At 32.7% G+C, this 19557-nt stretch overlaps 1 protein-coding gene across 2 annotated transcripts in view; it reads left to right on the forward strand.

Annotated features, from left to right (window-relative positions):
- PIK3C2A (phosphatidylinositol-4-phosphate 3-kinase catalytic subunit type 2 alpha) overlaps window positions 1-19557 on the forward strand; it is an 89184-nt gene that overhangs the window by 63146 nt on the left and 6481 nt on the right. For both annotated transcript variants that reach the window (XM_032488928.1, XM_014568088.2), the window contains exons 15-28: window positions 37-182; window positions 1958-2146; window positions 2619-2712; window positions 3198-3292; window positions 3686-3866; window positions 6761-6865; window positions 8121-8213; window positions 9600-9729; window positions 11713-11849; window positions 13808-13977; window positions 14557-14713; window positions 15398-15507; window positions 17661-17868; window positions 19073-19197. In XM_032488928.1, coding sequence (XP_032344819.1) covers window positions 37-182; window positions 1958-2146; window positions 2619-2712; window positions 3198-3292; window positions 3686-3866; window positions 6761-6865; window positions 8121-8213; window positions 9600-9729; window positions 11713-11849; window positions 13808-13977; window positions 14557-14713; window positions 15398-15507; window positions 17661-17868; window positions 19073-19197 — 1940 coding nt within the window. The remainder of the gene's footprint in view (window positions 1-36; window positions 183-1957; window positions 2147-2618; window positions 2713-3197; window positions 3293-3685; window positions 3867-6760; window positions 6866-8120; window positions 8214-9599; window positions 9730-11712; window positions 11850-13807; window positions 13978-14556; window positions 14714-15397; window positions 15508-17660; window positions 17869-19072; window positions 19198-19557) is intronic.

A 19557-nucleotide genomic window follows, 5' to 3' on the forward strand; every position in this document is an offset into this window, starting at 1 on the left:
TATTCAGCTGTAATTTGATCAACTTCTATTTTTAAGGTTGATTTTCCTTCTCCTGCATTTGATATCGTTTATACCACTCCTCAAGTTGACAGAAGCATTATACAGCAACACAACTTTGAAATATTGGAGAATGATGTAAAAGGGAAACTTCTTGATATTCTTCACAGAGACTCATCACTTGGGTATGCTCCTTTGATTCTGCTTTGCTGGGGTATCTTTACAATGTAAAGTTCAAGTTAATGGTTTATTAAGTTACCTTGTTTAGTTATGATATAGCATGTTCACGATTTAGTTCCTGATAAGGAAAGTTTTCTGTTTTTAATTATATAAAAAGACTATATATGAGTACATATAATTTAGAAACTTGTACAACTCAAACTTTTTACATGTTAAGAAGGCAAACAACAGATTGGAAACTACATTTATAGTAAGTATCTATAGATTAATTTCCTTAATATATGAAGAACCTTTTCATATAAGTAGAAAACCCAATGGCTCAGTGGTAGACAAAGAATGTGAATAGTTAATTCTTTGGAAAAGAAACACCGTGCCTTTTAAACATCTGGAAAAAGATGTTCAGTTTCTCAGTAATCAAGGGATTGTAAATTAATAACAAGATACCATTTCACACATCAGACAGCTGAAAATTAAGATGTCCCATTAAATAAAGTGTTGATGGGATACAGAAAATTGGAAATTATACTTTTGGCAGAACTCTAAAAAGCGTTTGGAGAGCAGTTTGTCAAAATCTATAAAGGTCACAGTATCCATAGTCTGGGACCTAGCAATTCCATTTCCAGTTACTTATAGAATATGTTAGAGAAAACTCTTTTGTATTTGCTTACGGAGACAAGATCATTCATTGCAGTATTTATTTGCATTATTGTAAAACTGATAGGGAATATTCATCAATGGGGATTAAATTATGGTATATTTATCTAACAGTACTGTGTAACTAGTAAGAATGAATTATATGTACAAGTATGTACAATAGCTATATGTACAAATATGTAAGATGTTAAATGATGAAAGCAAAGAGCAGAATAATGTATATAGTCTGTTACTATTAACATAAAGGAAGAAAGAATCTATGTACACCTTTGTATATACTTCTGTATGAATAGCTACCACTGGAAGAATATACAAGGTTAGGCAGTTGCCATTGGGAGGGGAACTGGAAGGAGAGAAACTTAATTATGAACCTTTATGCAATATTTGAATTTTTTTAGTATTCTACGTGAAATGAATACATTCCAGTGCATGTGTTATACACAAAATTAGGTAGATGGGTAGTAAAATAATGAAATATTTCATTCACATAAATACTTGTCATTAAGATTAAATTGGGAGGGGGAGGAGCTCAGTAGTAGAATGCCTGCTTAACATGTACAAGGTCCTGGGTTCAATCTCAGTACCTCAATTAAAAAATAAACAAACCTAACCCCCCCCCCCCACAAAAAAAAGAAAAAAAAATTTAAGATTAAATTAGGAGTTCCAAATTAAATCCTTTTTATTTTGAATATTTCTCAAAATATTCCTTCTAAAATTTTGTAATAACATTTTTTCTTGGCATGACATTTGATTTTACTTCTATAAAATGGATGAAGTCCTTGCTATCTCTTTAGGAGGGTAGGTTCTGCTTATTCAACTCTGATTTCTAGTGCCTGGCATCTGGTTAGAGCTCAATAAATTTTATTGTGCTGAATTATCATTCATTTTCTTATCTAAGACCCTTTTATCAAGGCAGAATGATTTCTTTCTATCCTTTAAATTAGGGTAAATTAATGATGTTTGCTGTACATTGCATTTTTCTATATCCCAAATTGGTATTAATGATTCTACCAGGAAATGACTGTCCTCAGATGAATAAATTTCTTCTTTGTATTTTTAATCACTGAGAGTTATAACTGTCATTATGATATCAATGAGAAGTAATTTAATTCTGTTATGTATTCAGACTTTCTAAAGAAGAGAAAGCTTTTTTGTGGGAGAAGCGTTATTATTGCCTCAAACACCCAAATTGTCTTCCTAAAGTACTAGCTAGTGCTCCAAACTGGAAATGGGTTAATCTTGCCAAAACTTACTCACTGCTTCAGCAGTGGCCTCCATTGCACCCACTGACTGCCTTGGAGCTTCTTGATTCAAAGTAAGTCAACTGTGCCTGAATTTATTTGCTCTGTTTTATTGTTTCAATTTTTCCAGTAAGATATTATGTTGTAGGATTAATTCCCTTTAAGATGAAAGCAATTCAATACAATCTAAATGTATAAATGTGTATTTCTACGAACATATTTTACGTTGAGGTTATTAAAAAGAGGTGTTGTATCATTTAAAACTAACCTAGAGCGGTTATAAATTTTGAATAATTTGTTATATTTTTGTAAGGGCCAGAATTAATTACCATAAACTTAAAGGTTTCTAAATAGTCATGAAATTGAATTTGTATATAGAACAGTAAGGTTTTCTTCTTTAAAAAAAAAAAAAAGAAGAAACACATTGCTTTTTAGTAGCTAATTTGAGTATTTTGTCATAAATAGATTGAGATTGTGTTTTTCAGAAATGAAGCTTCATTATAAAGAAATCACTGTCAAATCTTGATTTTTGTGGTACTCTTCTAGATTTGCTGATCAGGAAGTGAGGTCCCTCGCTGTGACCTGGATGGAGGCTATTAGTGATGATGAGCTAACAGATCTTCTTCCACAGTTTGTGCAGGCAAGTTTTTTTTATTTGATTTCTACCTGCTTACTCTATCCCCAGTTTTTATGAATAGGGACCTTGCTAAGGGATTCCCTTTCTGTTTTTATTAAAAGTACTTTTGTTGTGTAGGAGTGTTGAGGTGCATTGCATTTGGATTTACTGTGAATTTTTTTCCACTATGTTAGCTGCCCCACTTGAACATTTATGTATGGTACCTGGGTCTTTAATTCACAGAATAAACCAGAGTCGAGCTTTCCTTTGGGTTTTTGTTTTTGTTTTCGTTTTGGCCATTTGAACATTGTTAATTGAATGTTATTCCGAAGTCTGTACTTTTCTGCTTGATTTCATTAATTTCACCTAAGTTAATTCATCTGTTTCATTTTTATCAGTGTCATCTTTTATCAAAAAGAATAATCCTTATATACTTTCTATGTTGATAATTTTATCCTAACAATGTAGTATGGAGTTGACCACAAGTGTTTATTTTTCTTTGCATGTAGGCTTTGAAATATGAAATTTACTTGAACAGTTCATTAGTGCGCTTCCTTCTGTCCAGGGCATTGGGAAATATACAGATAGCACACAGTTTGTATTGGTAAGATATAAATTTTCTTACATACTTAATTCCTATTTCTATTGTTTATAGAGAGGACATACTCTGAAAGTCTAAATCATATGCTCAGACTATTTGCTGTGGATACCAGGTGTTTGATTGAAGGCATTATTATAAGGAAGCTAAATTTCTATGTCTTCAGAAATAAAACCAGAAATAATAAAACCCTCTATTGCAAAATTATTTGGCACGTTAGAACTCTGTAGTTTTTATAGAACTGAATGAGTTTTTACCTATAACAAATGAGTTTTTAGGCTTATATAGCTTAAAATTAATTACTAGTTATCAAAAATTGAATGTATTAAATAAATTGATTATGGAAAGATGTTATTCCAGTTCTCAGAAGTGGCTGACATAGATATTTTGCTGTATTAGGCTCCTCAAGGATGCCCTGCATGATGCACAGTTTGGTGCACGATATGAACATGTTTTGGGTGCTCTCCTCTCAGTGGGAGGAAGAGGACTCAGAGAAGAACTTTTGAAGCAGACAAAACTTGTACAGCTTTTAGGAGGAGTAGCAGAAAAAGTAAGGCAGGCCAATGGATCAGCAAGACAGGTATGTACCCATAGAAGGAACATAGATATTTTGAAAGGATTTACAGCGCTGACAAGTTGTTATTCTTTATCAATAGATATCTATTAGTACTCTATCTACACCTATGCTGTTCTGGGCAGATTTAATTCAAAGGTTGCTTAAAATCTATATAAAAAGATTTCATATCCTAACTCAGTACCGTTTAATTCCTATGCTTATTAATTCCTTTCTGATCAGAATTGTTCTCTTGAATTTCTTTTTCATAATTTTGCTTTTTAACTTTTTTGTAACTATAAAAATAATAAAAGTATGAGTCGATACTAATGTTTAAAAAGTCCAAATTAGGATTAAGTTTATAAAGTAAAAAAAATAGGACTATTATAGTTTCATTTTCTTCCTGTAGGTATCTGTTGTTCATAGTTTGCTGTGTGTCCTTCTTGGCCACCTAATATGATTTTACACATGTGTACACTTCAGTATATATACATATTTTCGGAGTTAAAATAAATTTATTTTTGTAGAAACATAGGTATATGTGAGGCAAAATTCACTATTTTAACCATTTTAAAGTGTACAATTCATTGGCTTTTAGTATATTCAGTGTTTTACAGCTACCACCACTATCTAATTCCTGAACATTTTCATCACAACAGAAAGAAAGCCTGTACCCACTAACCTTTCACTCCTTACTCCCCTCTTCTCCCAGGCCCTGGTAAGAATTAGTCTGCTTTCCATCTCTATGAGTTTATCTTTTTTGGACATTTGATAAAAATGGAATAATAGAACATGTGGCCTTTTAAGTCTGATTTCCTTCACTTAGTCTAATGTTTTCAAGGTCCATCCATATTCTAGCATGTGTATTTATGGCTGAATAATGTTCCATTGTGTAGATAATACTACATTTTGTTCATTCATCAGTTGGTGGACATTAGGCTTGTTTCTACTATTTGATTATTATGAATAATGCTGCTATGAATATTCTTTTAAAATTTGTGTTTTTATTGGTATCATTTAGTGGTTTTTAAAAAATTATTATTGGACTATAGTTGATTTACTTGTTGAAGTTTCTGTTTGAGCATCTTTTTTCATTTTACCTAGGAGTAGAATTACTGCATCATACAGTAATTCTGTGTTTTTTGAGGGACCACTGAACTGTTACCCGAAGTAGCTGCAACATTTTATATTCCTACCAGCAATGTGTGAGGGTTCGTTTCTCCGTATCTTTACCAACATTTGTTGTTTTCTTTCTTTCTTTTTTTTTTTTTTAAACTATAGTCATCCTAGTGGGTGTGAAGTAGTATCTCATGGTGGTTTAGATTTGCATTTTCCTAATGACTAATAGTTTGGGGCACATTTTCATGTGTTTGACCATTTATATATCCTCTTTGGGGAAATTCCTTTTCTAAGGCCTGTTTAATTGGTTTGCTTTTTTGTTGTTGAATTGTTAGAGTTCTATATATTCCGGATACTAGACCCCTATCGGATACACTATTTGCAAATATTTTCACTCATTCTATGTATTGTCTTTTTATGTCCTTGATAGTAGCCTTTGATGCATGAAAGTTTTTAATTTTATGAAGTCTAATTTATTTTTTCTTTTGTTGCTTGTGCTTTTGATACATCTAAGAATTGTTGTCAAACCCAAAGCCACAAAGATGTATATCTATGTTTTCTCCTAGGAGTTTTATAGGTTCACTCTTAAAAAGTCTTTGATCCATTTGAGTTACTTTTTTATATTCTATAAGGAGTCCAACCTCATTCTTTTACCTGTGATTATCCAGTTGTTTTCATACGATTTGCTGAAGAGACTGTTCTTTCCTATCAAATGATCTCTGTACCCTAGTTAAAAATCAGTTGGCTATAGTTGTATTGGTTTATTTCTGGACTCTCAGTTCTATTCCATTGAGAGATAAATATATATATATATATATATCTCTATACACCTCAGTGTTTTCATTACTATAGCTTTGTAGTAGGTTTGGAAATCAGGAAGTATGAATCCTTCAACTTTTTCTTTTGAAATATTTGGAAGTCGCTGGCAGTTTTAAATAAATTTTTGTATCAGCCTACCTATTTCTGCAAAAAAGGCAGAGTTTTTATAAGGATTGTGTGTTGAATCTGTAGATCAATTTGGGAAATATTGCGATCTTAATAATACTGTCTTCCAGTTCATGAATATGGGATGTCTTTCCATTTATTTAGAGCTCTAATTTCCTTCAGCAGTGTTTTTTGTTTTCTTTTGTTTTTGTAAATTGTTGTTTTAACTTTACCTTGGGGAATTCATGTCAGTGCATATAGTTATGCTTCGTGTTTCTTAATGGGTACATAATATTATCTGATACTGTATCATAAGTTATGAACCGTTACCTCTATGTAGGTTGTTTATACATTTTTCTTTTCCCAAACAGTCATGTGATAAACTTTAAGATATAAGTTTTTGCCCCTTTGCTAATATTTCTTTATAGTGTATTCCTACAGTATATTTTTAGTTATAATTTTAGTTATAATAGTGTCTATTATTTTGCAATATCAAAAGAACTCCCAAAATAAAACTATGCCTGTATATGCCTTCCTCCCTACCAGTAGATTATGAAAGTACCTGTTTTCTACCTTGTTGACAGCATTGGTGTTATGTTAAACTTTTCGTCTGTTAGATTAAAAACAAATTGCAACTCCTTATTGTTTAATTTCTATTTGACTGTTAGTATTAATTGATATATTAAATATGACCATATGTACTTTCCTCCCTATGTTTATAGCCTTTGCCCATCCAAATTTTATTTTCATAGTAAAAATAACCTCTTTAGCAACAACTTTTTTTGACCATTTGACAATTGGGCATTTAAAAAATTGTTGTCTTAAAAATAAGGTCTTCATTTTCATTATCTGCTCACAGTATCAATCTCTTTTCCTAGGTTGTCCTCCAAAGGAGCATGGAGCGAATACAGTCCTTTTTTCTAAGAAATAAATGCCGTCTCCCTCTCAATCCAAGTCTTGTGGCGAAAGAGTTAAATATTAAGGTGACATAAATTACTTTTAAGTTCATATTATATTTCCAAATAATGTGTAGGAAGAAGGCAAATGGGCAGGTATGCTTAAAGAAATTAAGGATAAAACCTGCATAGGTTGGTTATAAGTACTTATAGATCTGTGTTTGTGTTTAGGATCCATATTTATCTCAGTATATTCTTACATAATCACTATTCATGAAAGAAAAAAAGTAAAATTATTTACTGCTCAAAATAAATGATTGTTTATTGTGGTATAATAGCTACATAAAAGACACATGTGTTTTTGGTTTTGGTGAGGGGGAGGTAATTAGGTTTATTTATTTATTTATTCTTAGCAGAGGTACTAGGGATTGAACCCAGAACCTCATGTATACTAAGCATGCCCTCTACCACTTGAGCTATACCCGCCCCACCAAAAGGCACATGTTTTAATCCCAACAGTAAGACTACCGAGTCACGGGTAGGCATTATTTTAATTCCCTTATGAATGGCCATATGGACTCTTCTATGTTACAACACTTTTTTGGGGAATCATCAGAAAGTACTTGTAATCTCCAAATTGAGTAATTATGTTTCGAATTGGGCTAATAGCAATACAAATAGTGGATTTTTCTCTAACATGAGTTCAGCAAAAGTAACCAGATAATTTATCCACTAGTGTCTGATTTTAAAGGGCTAACATACGACTATCCATAAAGGAGTCTCAATTAGGTGTTTTGTTTTGTTTTGTTTTTGTTTTGTTTTGTTTTGTTTTTTTAGTTGCCATATGGCTACTCTTTGTTGAAATACAGCAGTGGGTGCCTGAGTTATATAATTATGTCATTGGAGGTGAGGGGATTACATTTTCTCCTCGGGTTTTGTTTGTTGTTTTCCTTAAATTGCTATCACTGTCTTAAATTAGTCTTTTAACCAGTTTAATTTTAATATTAGATTTGATCTTTGCTAATGAAGCTGTTAAATTTAGTGTCACTATTTGATTCCGTGGCTAAATGTTAATTTTAATAGTACCACAAATAGAAGAATTAGAGATCTCATTCCAGATCACACTGATTTAGAGGAAGGATAAACATACACAAAATTTTGTGCTCTGTTGAAGAATTTTGACAGTTTCAAAGTGTCATATTTCAAACTTTTAATAGTTTTTGTCTCAAGTTTTTAAATTTTTTACAGGAAAAAGTGAAAAGAGAAATTCCTAGGACAAAAAGTATTTTTTGATTTTTATTCCACTGTTATCTTTCTAATGCTTAATGTGTTGTATTTGTAGTCATGTTCCTTCTTCAGTTCTAATGCTGTGCCCCTGAAAGTCACAATGGTGAATGCTGATCCAATGGGGGAAGAAATTAATGTCATGTTTAAGGTGAGCAAAATAAGGTGACTTTGTTTTTAAAAAGTAATTTTAAAATTCCTTCCTCAAATTCCTTTTCCAAAATTGCAAAAGTAATTTTGTTTATTTAGTATTTAATTAAATTGAATAATTATGTGAAAAATTATCACTGACATAAATGGTTCCCAAACAGACTTGGGAACAAGTACAACTCTGGCCTAGAGCCTCTGCATATGGCCATGCTAGTTAAGTACATAATAGCTCCAGGCAGTGCCTTTCACCCAGACTGTGATGTAAATGATGTGCCCTAGAGTTTGCAAAACTGCAAAACTATGAGCAGTGGCACTGGTTTTGGGAAACATACCTTACCTGTAGGAAGCAGCAGGCTTATAGTATTTTGGAGTAGTCTAATTCCAGTCAAAATTTTGTGTGTTGTGATCATAAATTAGTAAATTTTGAATTAAGAATAGAAAGTTTAGTTAATTCAGTGAGTTTTATTAGTGGTTCATCAAGATAGTTTCTCTTGAACCATCTTTGATATATAGCAAGTTCCCTTAACTCAGATCTGATTTTGGACTCTGTTTTACTTTACTGATATATTTGCCCTTTCCTAAAACAGTACCATCTGTTTGAATACAGAAATTGTATACATTTTAATAGTTGTTAAGGCAAATCACCTTATTTTTTTCATCATTTTCAAAGCTAGTCTCAAAAATGTCATTATGTATTTTAACTTAGTTTATCCAATTTAAAAAAGAAAATGAAAACTTAATGTGATTACAGTTAGAATTCATTTTGAGAGGGCTAAATTATGTATGTATGTATGTATTTGGGGGGGGGGAGGTAATTAGGTTTGTTTGTTTGTTTGTTTATTTAATGGAGGTACTAGGGATTGAACCCAGGACCTTGTGCATGCTAAGCATGCCCTCTACCACTTGAGCTATACCCTCCACTTAGGGGAGGGATAAATTTTCTTTTAAGTAAACTTTTAATTTTGAGATTATTATAGATTCATAGTTCATAGTTCGTTTTACAAAATTATACAGAAATCCTGTGTATCCTTTACTCAGTTTTCCCCAATGCTAACATCTCTCAAAACTCGTACAATATCTCAATCAGGATGTTGGCATTGATACAATCAGGATATGGAATACTTCTATCATGAGAAGGGTACTCCATGTTGCACTTTTAAAAAATTGAATATAATTCACATATCATAAAACCTTTTAAAGTGTACAGATCAGGAAACTGAGACATGAAAAGTTTACTTTCTCTAGAATGCTGCAGAGAGGCAGTTCTGTTCATCTTATTCTTTACTCTTTTCACTGTTCCCACCCCCCCCACCCCCAAACCCCTTTTATTATATGTAATCTATTAAGTCTTTTGGAAATGTACAAGTTTTATTCCTTTGATTTCGAGGTTGGTGAAGATCTGCGGCAAGATATGCTAGCTTTACAAATGATAAAGATTATGGATAAGATCTGGCTTAAAGAAGGACTGGATCTGAGGATGGTAATTTTCAAATGTCTCTCAACTGGCAGAGATCGAGGTAAATCTGTTAGCTGTATCTTATTTTTTTATCCATGAACTTAGCTCAGAGTGTTCCTGTCCTAAGGGTCCTAATACTGGTACACTACGCTCTCAGCCATATCACTTTCCTTTCTCAGGTCAGGATGTACAAACTTTGTCTTGTCAAAAGGAAATGAGATCAGTTTAAGAATTTTTGCTGATTGTTTTTCATGCTCTAGCTCAATGAGTAGCCCTAATAAATGCTTGCAAGATAATAAGTCTTGTAAGATTCCTCAACAGGAGCCTACCATTTCATTAGATTAGTTTTTCTGTCACTATAATTTCATAAAGTTTTTTTTTTATTGACAGGGTTTATAGGAATAAATTAAATATTTAAAATCAAAGGCCAGTTCTTAAATCTCAGTTGTTTATTCTCATATTTATCTTGAAGTTGAACTCTTCTTTCTTCTTATGGAATTTCATGTTACTTGTAGGCAGTGAAATTCCTCCCTTTTTATGTTGTTTCTAACTCGTGTGATTGAGTGCTTACTTTGTGCCTTGCCCTGTGCTAAGCTTTTCACTGTTCTCACTGTATCCTTATTTTCCAAATAACAAAATCACATTACATCCTCTGTGAGGTTTTTAAAAAGCACTTTAGTTTATAGTAATCCCTCCCTTCTCCAGATTTAGCAATTAGTCTTTAATATTCACTAGACATTGTGTCTTCCATGCTGGATTGATTTTAAGTTCTGTCAGGGGGTAGTAGTATTTTGTATATCTATGAAATTTTACTCACTGTTTTGTACATAGTAATTACAATAATTTATATGTATATTTGATAAAGTAGAAATTTGTGTATATATATTAAAAATAAGCATGGTCATTGAATCAAGATGCAGGTATTCATTGAAAAAGGATGTCGCTGTGAACTGTAAACTAGATGATGCAACCAAAACAACATAAAAGATCAAAATGAATCCATTCTGCTATGACCAGACTACAAGGATTACAACCTGGCCTGGCATACTTTCTTTTTAGGATGGACTTGGCCAACTTAGACAGACCTTGGCCACCTTGGTTCCTTCTAGTCCAAAGCAGGTCTCTGTATCCATATCTTTTATTTTGATAGCAGTGCGTTGCGTAGATTTTTAAAATATATAAAACAAATTTTTACAATATATAAGTAATATACACATAGTAAAATAAAATATCCGTATAGCACATAATAGAATAAATTGAAATGTTAATCATAGTTTTCTCCCACACCTTCCTAGGCAGCCTGCTCCCAAATTATAACCACTTACATAGCTTTCTGAAAATATTTTGTGTATATTCCAACATACGTAAGTCTTTCTTGTAAACACAGAGGGTACAGTTCTCCATGTAAATTTTGCCTTTAAAAACATATTTTTGAGATTTTTCTATATAGGCACATAGAGATTTACCTCACTGTATTCCATTGTGTAGATGTTCCATAATTTGATACTTGTTTTAATGAGTTACAGAGAAAACAAAAAATGATTTGCCCAGCCAGACATTTATATTTCAGTAAGGAAAATAAAACACATACTTGAAACTCAAACACATCAAAAAGACAATCTTAATCTGTTCTTCCCTTTGAAAGGGCTTAATGTACTCTGAAGCACTACTTATATTGCCCAAATACACAATTAGAGAAAGTTCTTTGTGCTGAAATGGGACAGCATGTATCTTATAAGTAACTTAATTAGCGAGGTCAGTGTAATCTAGTTTGTAAATAAAATTGTTATTCTTTGTGGGAGTACACATGAATGTACAGATTAGAGTCTCAAATAGTCAAATGCAACTTTTGTATCTCGGGTACTTCTGAAAATAAAAAATTATTTTGATTGCTCATATTTTCTAGCATGGCCTTCCAGACTTGATTTTTTTTTGAAATGATAGTTGTTAGCTGGTATCTTGTGTCACAGATTGAAAGCTGTAAATTTTTTAAAGGCTTACTTTGGGAGACATTTTTACATATCTTAATGTTTTGTTGTTAAAGGCATGGTGGAGCTAGTTCCAGCTTCAGATACCCTCAGGAAAATCCAAGTGGAATATGGTGTGACTGGATCCTTTAAAGATAAACCACTTGCGGAGTGGCTGAGGAAATACAATCCCTCTGAAGAGGAATATGAAAAGGTGACTAGCTTGTCTCTTTATTCTAAATAACTGTCAAAAATGTATTACGTAGGTCTTAAGTGCTTTCATTTTCCAGCTCTGGTGACTAGTCATTAAGTTTAAGTTGTGGAAATAGCATCTTTGTCCAAGTAAGGAAAAGAATATACAAACAGAATGCATTTAATGGCAGGAATCTGAGTAAAACTAATGCTAAATTACCAAAGATTTCCAGACATGTACGTAGAAGCTAGCAAAACAGAGGTATTTTGAAAACCTAAAATATTATGTTTCACATAGATCCTGGAAAGAGCTATGGAAATTAGTTAAGAGTGGCTGCATCATGTGGTTGTAGAACAAGGTTATGGACCAGACTCCCTGGGCTTGAATTCAGGTCCCAAGTCACTCACCAGCTTTAGAGTCTTGGGCAGATTAACCCCTTGTTCTTCGGTGACCTCTGCTATAAAATATTACAGTACATATTATGGCTGTAAAAAAATAATATACTACAAGGTTATTGTGAGAATTAAATGAATTAAAATATATAAAGAGCTACATAGAGTAAATACTTTAATGAATATTCTTATTATTGGAGGCATCAATTTGTTAGGAAAAGGAAATCTCTTAGCACATAAGAACTCTAATGATCCTAAATCGGCCTACGGATGACTCAAGAACACTTTCAGCGGTGATACAGATCCCAGTTTCAATGTCATTTGCCTGACTAGTTTATGCCAGATCATTAATGTACCACATTTACAGATATGTACAAATACTATCTGTTGACCTAATAAAATGAAGTAGAGGAATTTTGTCCTTTGTTGGTCTTTTACAATATTTAAGAGCACTCCCTTTTCTTAATTCTTTGTGGTTTGGGGAAAGCAGTATAGCAGAAGCCAATATTTGTTTATAGTAATATTGGCTCTGTGATTCATGTAAGTTGTTTGGTATACAATGATTGCCAAGTAACATACACTGAGTGTCTTTAATGCTTTTAACTCTTTTACATGCTTTGCCCAGTAAGAGGGAATATAACATAGTGGGATCACATTGCTTGAATTTGAATCTTGGCTCTGCCGCTTAACAGTGATGTAATCTTGAGTACATAACCTCATTTTTCCTCATATGTAAAATGATGATAACAATAGTACTGACATCATTGTTTTGTTGTGAGATTTTAAATGAGTTTAATGTATACAGACTGTGCATGTATGTGTGTGTGTGGAGTAGTGCAGTGCCTGGTTTGTGGTAAGTACCATGTAAGCAGGTTGTTTTCATTATCGTCATCATCATCACTAATGATTTCTAGGGGGTTATGAAATAAAATTAACCACATAGACTCCATTCTCCAAGAAATGTAGTATCTTGAGAATAAACTAAATGCACTCCTTTAGATTAAAATATTGATTGTATGCAACTTGTATCCTTTTGTATGATATTATAGTAGTAATTTAATTGCCAGGATGGGCAGGACTAAAGTGAAAGAAGGTCTTCCAGCTTGGAGAAACTTGCAGGTGACATAGAAGGGGTCACCAAATGGCAACATAACACATTTGCTGTATTATTGGATGTTTAAAGATACAAGCTGACTTTCTTTACACATGCCATTCCTACAAGCCAAAAAAAGGGGAAAATACTCATTTATTTAGATTAATCTTTGTCCCAGTGTTATCACTGGTAGGAAGCAGTAGAGCCCGTGACGAGCAGGGTTCCACAAACATGATGCTTAAAAGATGTTCAAAGACAGTGCATACTCTAAGTAGGGACTGGCCGGATCTCTCTGCCTGTTGAAGACAAATGCTAGAAAGAAGGGGCAGTGACCACCTTTAGAAGACTTTATTTTTGAAAAACCCAGTTTATAAGCTGTTGAGAAAGTGGATTACAATGGTGTTTTCAAAGAGTGGTAAGTTACTTTAATCTTTGTAACCCTGCCTCCTTTAAAAATAATTTTTTCCTAATATGATTTTATATCTTTATTATAGGCTTCTGAGAATTTTATTTATTCTTGTGCTGGGTGCTGTGTAGCCACCTATGTTTTAGGCATCTGTGATCGACACAATGACAATATAATGCTTCGAAGTACAGGACATATGTTTCACATTGACTTTGGAAAGTTTTTGGGCCACGCACAGATGTTTGGTAGCTTCAAAAGGTACTAATATTGTTACTGTTGCTAAAGAAAAGAGAGGCATTCCTATTTCACAAGTTGATGTCCCAAACTTTACTTTTTTTCTTGCTGTTCTTTGTCTTGTAGCTTCCTTTGAGCATAAGGATGAAAAAGGCCCTAAAAGATGACTTTACCCTGTAGTAGACAAGAATGAGTATGAGTGTGTAACCTTTGTTGAAATGAATTAAGGTGTATTTTATTTTATCTAGTTAATAGTATCTGTTAGAAATGTTCCCATTTGTATAGTAGCAATGAGTACAAAGTTTTTCTCTGTGTATGTTTGTAACTACCATTTGCTCTCTCTTTGGGTGTGTGGATTGATAAATATTACCTTGGAAAAAATATCATACGTAAGTTCTATCTAAATAATGAGATTATATGATGGCTTTCCTGAAAATGTGAATTTTTCAGAATTATGCAAATTCAGAAGTGCCTTATACTAAGTTTCTCCGTTGGAAATTGCTATGACTCAGATAGCTTTAGTTCAATACCCATGCAATAGTAATAGCACTATTTGAATATCTTCTGTAAATAATGCTTTTTATGACATTTCTTTTTAAATAGGGATCGTGCTCCTTTTGTGCTAACCTCTGATATGGCGTATGTCATTAATGGGGGTGAGAAGCCCACCATTCGCTTCCAGCTGTTTGTGGACCTCTGCTGTCAGGCCTACAACTTGATAAGAAAGCAAACAAACCTCTTTCTTAACCTCCTTTCACTGGTAACTCTGTTATTTACAAGCATTTAATTAATTTTATATTAATGCTTCTTTTTCAGTATCTAAAAAAAGATTTTGTGATTTTGGAGTAAAATTTATTGTAGTTTCAAATATCAGATAATGTTATTACCAAAATATTTTTAAACTGCTGCTGTGTGAAATATGCCAGATGCTGTTTATGTATAATACAAAAAAATAAGTCACTAGCGTTAGTACCCTGTGGATGAGGAGTAATAGTAACTGAAAGGAACCTAGAGAGGGTCATCTGGGATGATGGTAAATATTTTGTGTCTTAATCTGGATGTTTTCAGATTGTGAACATTTATTAAGTTCTACTCTAAAGATTTCTGTGCTTTTCTGAATGCATATTATTTAAAAAGTAAAAACAAAGCGAAAAGCCTTGCTTTATTTTTATTATTGTGACTGAAATTAAAGTAGAAACAGAAGACTAGACAAAAGGTTTGGATTTCACAGCTTTTATTCCATAAACAGTTGACTTCCTTGGCCAGGATTTTTCTCGTTTATAAGAGAATCATTTAGGTCCCTAAAACACTAACAAACTCCTCAAAACTGTGATTGTTTTCATTTTTGTTTGCTTTATTTTGGATTACTTGGCCAGCTTTTAGGGAGGGATGGGGAACAGACTTTTAAGAAATTCAACTTACAAACTCTTTATCCTATCTATAGATGATTCCTTCAGGGTTACCAGAACTCACAAGTATTCAAGATTTGAAATATGTTAGAGACGCTCTTCAACCCCAAACTACAGATGCAGAAGCTACAATTTTCTTTACTAGGTATGGAATATTTAAGTATATTAGAGAAGGCACATACTGTTTAGCTTTGTTTTCCTTAGGGTAAACAAATGCTGTATATCAAAATTCTGAATTACAGGAAAATGTGATTCACAGTATTAGCAAATAGTAGGTTTATCAAAAGTTTATTTCAAAAGTTTATTTACCGACAAGTATATATAAAATAGATAAACAAGTTTATACTGTATAGCACAGGGAAATATATTCAATATCTTGTGGTAGCTCACAGTGAAAAAGAATATGAAAATGAGTATATGTATATTCATGTATGACTGAAGCATTGTGCTGTACATCAGAAATTGCCACATTGTAAACTGACTATAACTCAATTTTTTAAAAGGTTTATTTACTGAATAAATGTAAAGGATCAGCAATAGGACTTTTAAAAATACATCTATTTCTCTCAAAATATGATCTCAAGTTTTATTTAGTATATATCAATTATAAACATCTTATTTATGAACTATTTCTGCAAAACATAGTTTCTACAGTGCCAAATACAAGATTTTTTTTCCTGAAATGATACCTGTACTAATGTATTTTTCAGGATTCTGCCATACCAATTTTCATGGATATCATAAGAGCTTAAAACAGCAAACTCTGGGACACTGCGATAGTAAATTGTTACTGCATGACATAGTACTTGAAATACATACACCAATAACTGGCACTTGAACTTGTGATTATTGCTTTAAAAGCAGATCTTCCTGGCAAATATGTTCTAAAGGTCTGGTGACCAGATTGGTCAGACTTGTGGTACCACTTCATTAAATGCCACAGAAGGGAAGGGCACATGGGATTATGTTCTTTCTTTTTCTCTTGCTTTCTTCCTCTCAGTGGAGAAGAGGTAGAAAACACTGGATTGGACTTCCCTAGTCTCAAGAGTCTGGGCTGAATTGAACTGAAGGAAGCTGATTTTTGTATAGCCATTCCAAACTAATCCTGATAATTTAGGTATTGGTGGGTTTTGTTTTTTAAGAGATTTGTTGTCTCCCCTGGGCAAAACTATAAAGCAGGCATATAAGTATTAGTCAACTTGGCCTGCCATAACAAAATACCATAGACAGGGTGGCTTAAACAAAGGAAATTCATTTTCCATAGTTCTGGAGGCTGGGAAGTCTGAGGTGCCAGCCGATACACTTCCTGGTGAGAGTTTTAGCTTTCTCACTGTTTCCTCCCAGGAAGGAGGAAGGAGAAGAAAAAGAAAGAAGAAAATCACTCTTTATAAGGACACTGACTACATAAAGGCCTTATGAAGTTGGGGCTTCAACTTACGAATTTTGGGAGACACAAACATTCAGTCCATAGCAAGGCAAAAACCTCTGAGGTTCCCTGACTTTTCTTTTTGAATCTCTTTCGTTATTTCTTTATTCTGTTTTTGAGATTTCTTGTTGCCTTTGCTTGCCTAAAATGATTTATTCAGGCCTGCCTTCCAAATTTATTCACACCAAACTCCCCATCTTGTTAAAACTTCTTTTTCCAACTGAGGGAAAATTATGACTTTCTGAAGAAGTAATCTGATATCAGATTCTACTCTTCTACTATTTGATGGAATAGATTGTTTGGATTACTTTGGATACTTGCTTCTATACCTGTTTAATTGCCACCTTCCTCATTTATTATATAAAATAACAAGTCATCTTTTGCCATTATGCAACCATCTTCTATCCCTAATAGTTTTTTAAATTAGTATTGGATAACTATGTAAGTTTAAAAAGCTAATCCAATCTGTTCTTAGAAACAATGATCAGTACACATATGTAAACTAAAAAAAATGTGCAATATATTGTATATATGTATTTACATGCAATATAATGTATATGTGCAAACTAATAATTCTACCTAATAAAACTGAAAAAGAAAAAAAAGTAAATTAGTATTGGACCCCACAGAGTTTAAGAAATCCAACCATCATTTCTTGGAGACAATGGGATGAGGTGGAATGGAGACTTTCTTCTTGGGGTGAGATATATTTTAATGGGTTTTGGCATATAGAACAAAGGGAATCCTTGACAAAGTGAGAATCTGCTTACTATTTTTAAAGGAATGAAAGTGTTTGTTACCTTTTATTATAAAAATTAAGAATGTTTTCTCATGAGCTTTAATATTAACACATTTTTTAAATTATTTTGTAGGCTGATTGAATCAAGTTTGGGAAGCATTGCCACAAAGTTTAACTTCTTCATTCACAACCTTGCTCAGTTGCGTTTTTCTGGTCTTCCCTCCAATGATGAGCCCATCCTCTCATTTTCACCCAAAACCTACTCCTTTAGACAAGATGGTCGAATCAAGGAAGTCTCTGTTTTCACTTACCATAAGAAATACAACCCAGATAAACATTATGTAAGCTTGGTTTGATATCTGTAGAGACTCATGCATGCAATGTTGTTGTCCTTTCCTACTTCCTTCATTGACTCTGAGAAGCATTTGTTCTTTTCATACTTTTTTCTTCCATGGATGGCCCAAAAGTAAATAAGCGTACTTGGAGCATTTCTAATTATTTTTTGGTATTTATTTCTTGGTAAATTATTCTCCAGAACCATGAGGGACAAATGATACTCTTCCTTTCAGAGACTAGACTAAAAGGGTGGTGCTGTTTTGCTTTTCCCCGTCCTTACCTTCAGTTTATTCTTAATTTCAAAGGTAAAGCTTGCTCATTGTAACAAACTCAACCAAGCATGCAAAATAAAAATCAAAGTTCTTATTCCACTCTCCAGGGATGAAGTAATATAAAACATGTACATAAAGTTTGTTTTTGAACAAAAACAGGATCCTCAGTGTGCTTCCCACCACTGCTCAATTGTATAGCATTATCATCTTTTTTGCTGTTATTTTTGTGCTAATATTTTTGTTGGATAATACTTTATAGCACTGTCAGCCTTGAAATTTTTAACAAGTTGATAGATTTTAGAAAGTGACTTCACTATTATTTTAATTTTCATCTAGTGTATTATTAATAAATTTTTATATGTTTATGGAGTATTTTATCCTAACACCATTTTATTGAGGAGACCATTCTTTTCCCCCGTGATTTATAATGCCACCTTTAAATATACTAAATTTGTTTCTGGTCTTCCATAGATATATGTATCTGACTCTTTGTGCCACCAGTATTTTACTCTTTTAAGTATTTTATAGCGTGGTGACTTGATAATGTAGTTTAAATATCCAGTAAGATGGGTCTTCCCTTAGCCCCCCTTGCCTTTTTTCTCATTTGCTCTCTTAAATTAATTTACTAATATTTTCATTGGAAATGCACTAAAGTTACAGATTTGGGAAGTATATTCATTATAGTTAACCCTGGGAATAAAGTGACTTTTACTTTTCGTACTTGTTTATTTCTTACAATAAGATTACTCTTAGAATGTAGTTAGATATGCTATAAATACAATAATTTTTATATTTGCTGTTTACTATTGGTGACATATATATTACCAAGTGAAAAGCATATATAATGGTACATATAATGGTCAAGCTGAAAATTTTATTTTTGTCAAGAAACGTTATATTATAAATCTAATGTGTTTGGTGTGTGATTTCTTTTCAGATTTATGTAGTCCGAATTTTGCGGGAAGGACAGCTTGAGCCATCATTTGTGTTCCGGACATTTGATGAGTTTCAGGAACTTCACAATAAACTCAGTATTATTTTTCCACTTTGGAAATTACCAGGGTATGTTCCCATCCTTGTACATTAATCCTTTTTTATAGGAAACAATTTTTTATTATTAAGTATAGGTCAAAAGCTTTGTGTAAGTTAGTGTAAGATACTGGACCATGTGTGACTTATTTTCCTTTGTATCACAAGGGCCTAATACAGTACTAGACATAAACAAGGAACTGTAAGTTTGTTTTGGATGAATAAGCAATCAAGATCTTAAACTTATAATATGGAATTTTACAGCTTTCTAAATCACTGCAGAAATACGGCCATACTGAGCTCCTTTGAAAATAATAAGCTAAGGCATAGAGGCTGTTAATCAGAATTTTAGTGTTTAGTTTTATATTTGATATGCTTTGGAGACCTTCAGTT

The sequence above is a fragment of the Camelus ferus genome, chromosome 10 (assembly GCF_009834535.1).
Source record: "Camelus ferus isolate YT-003-E chromosome 10, BCGSAC_Cfer_1.0, whole genome shotgun sequence".
NCBI lineage: Eukaryota > Metazoa > Chordata > Mammalia > Artiodactyla > Camelidae > Camelus > Camelus ferus.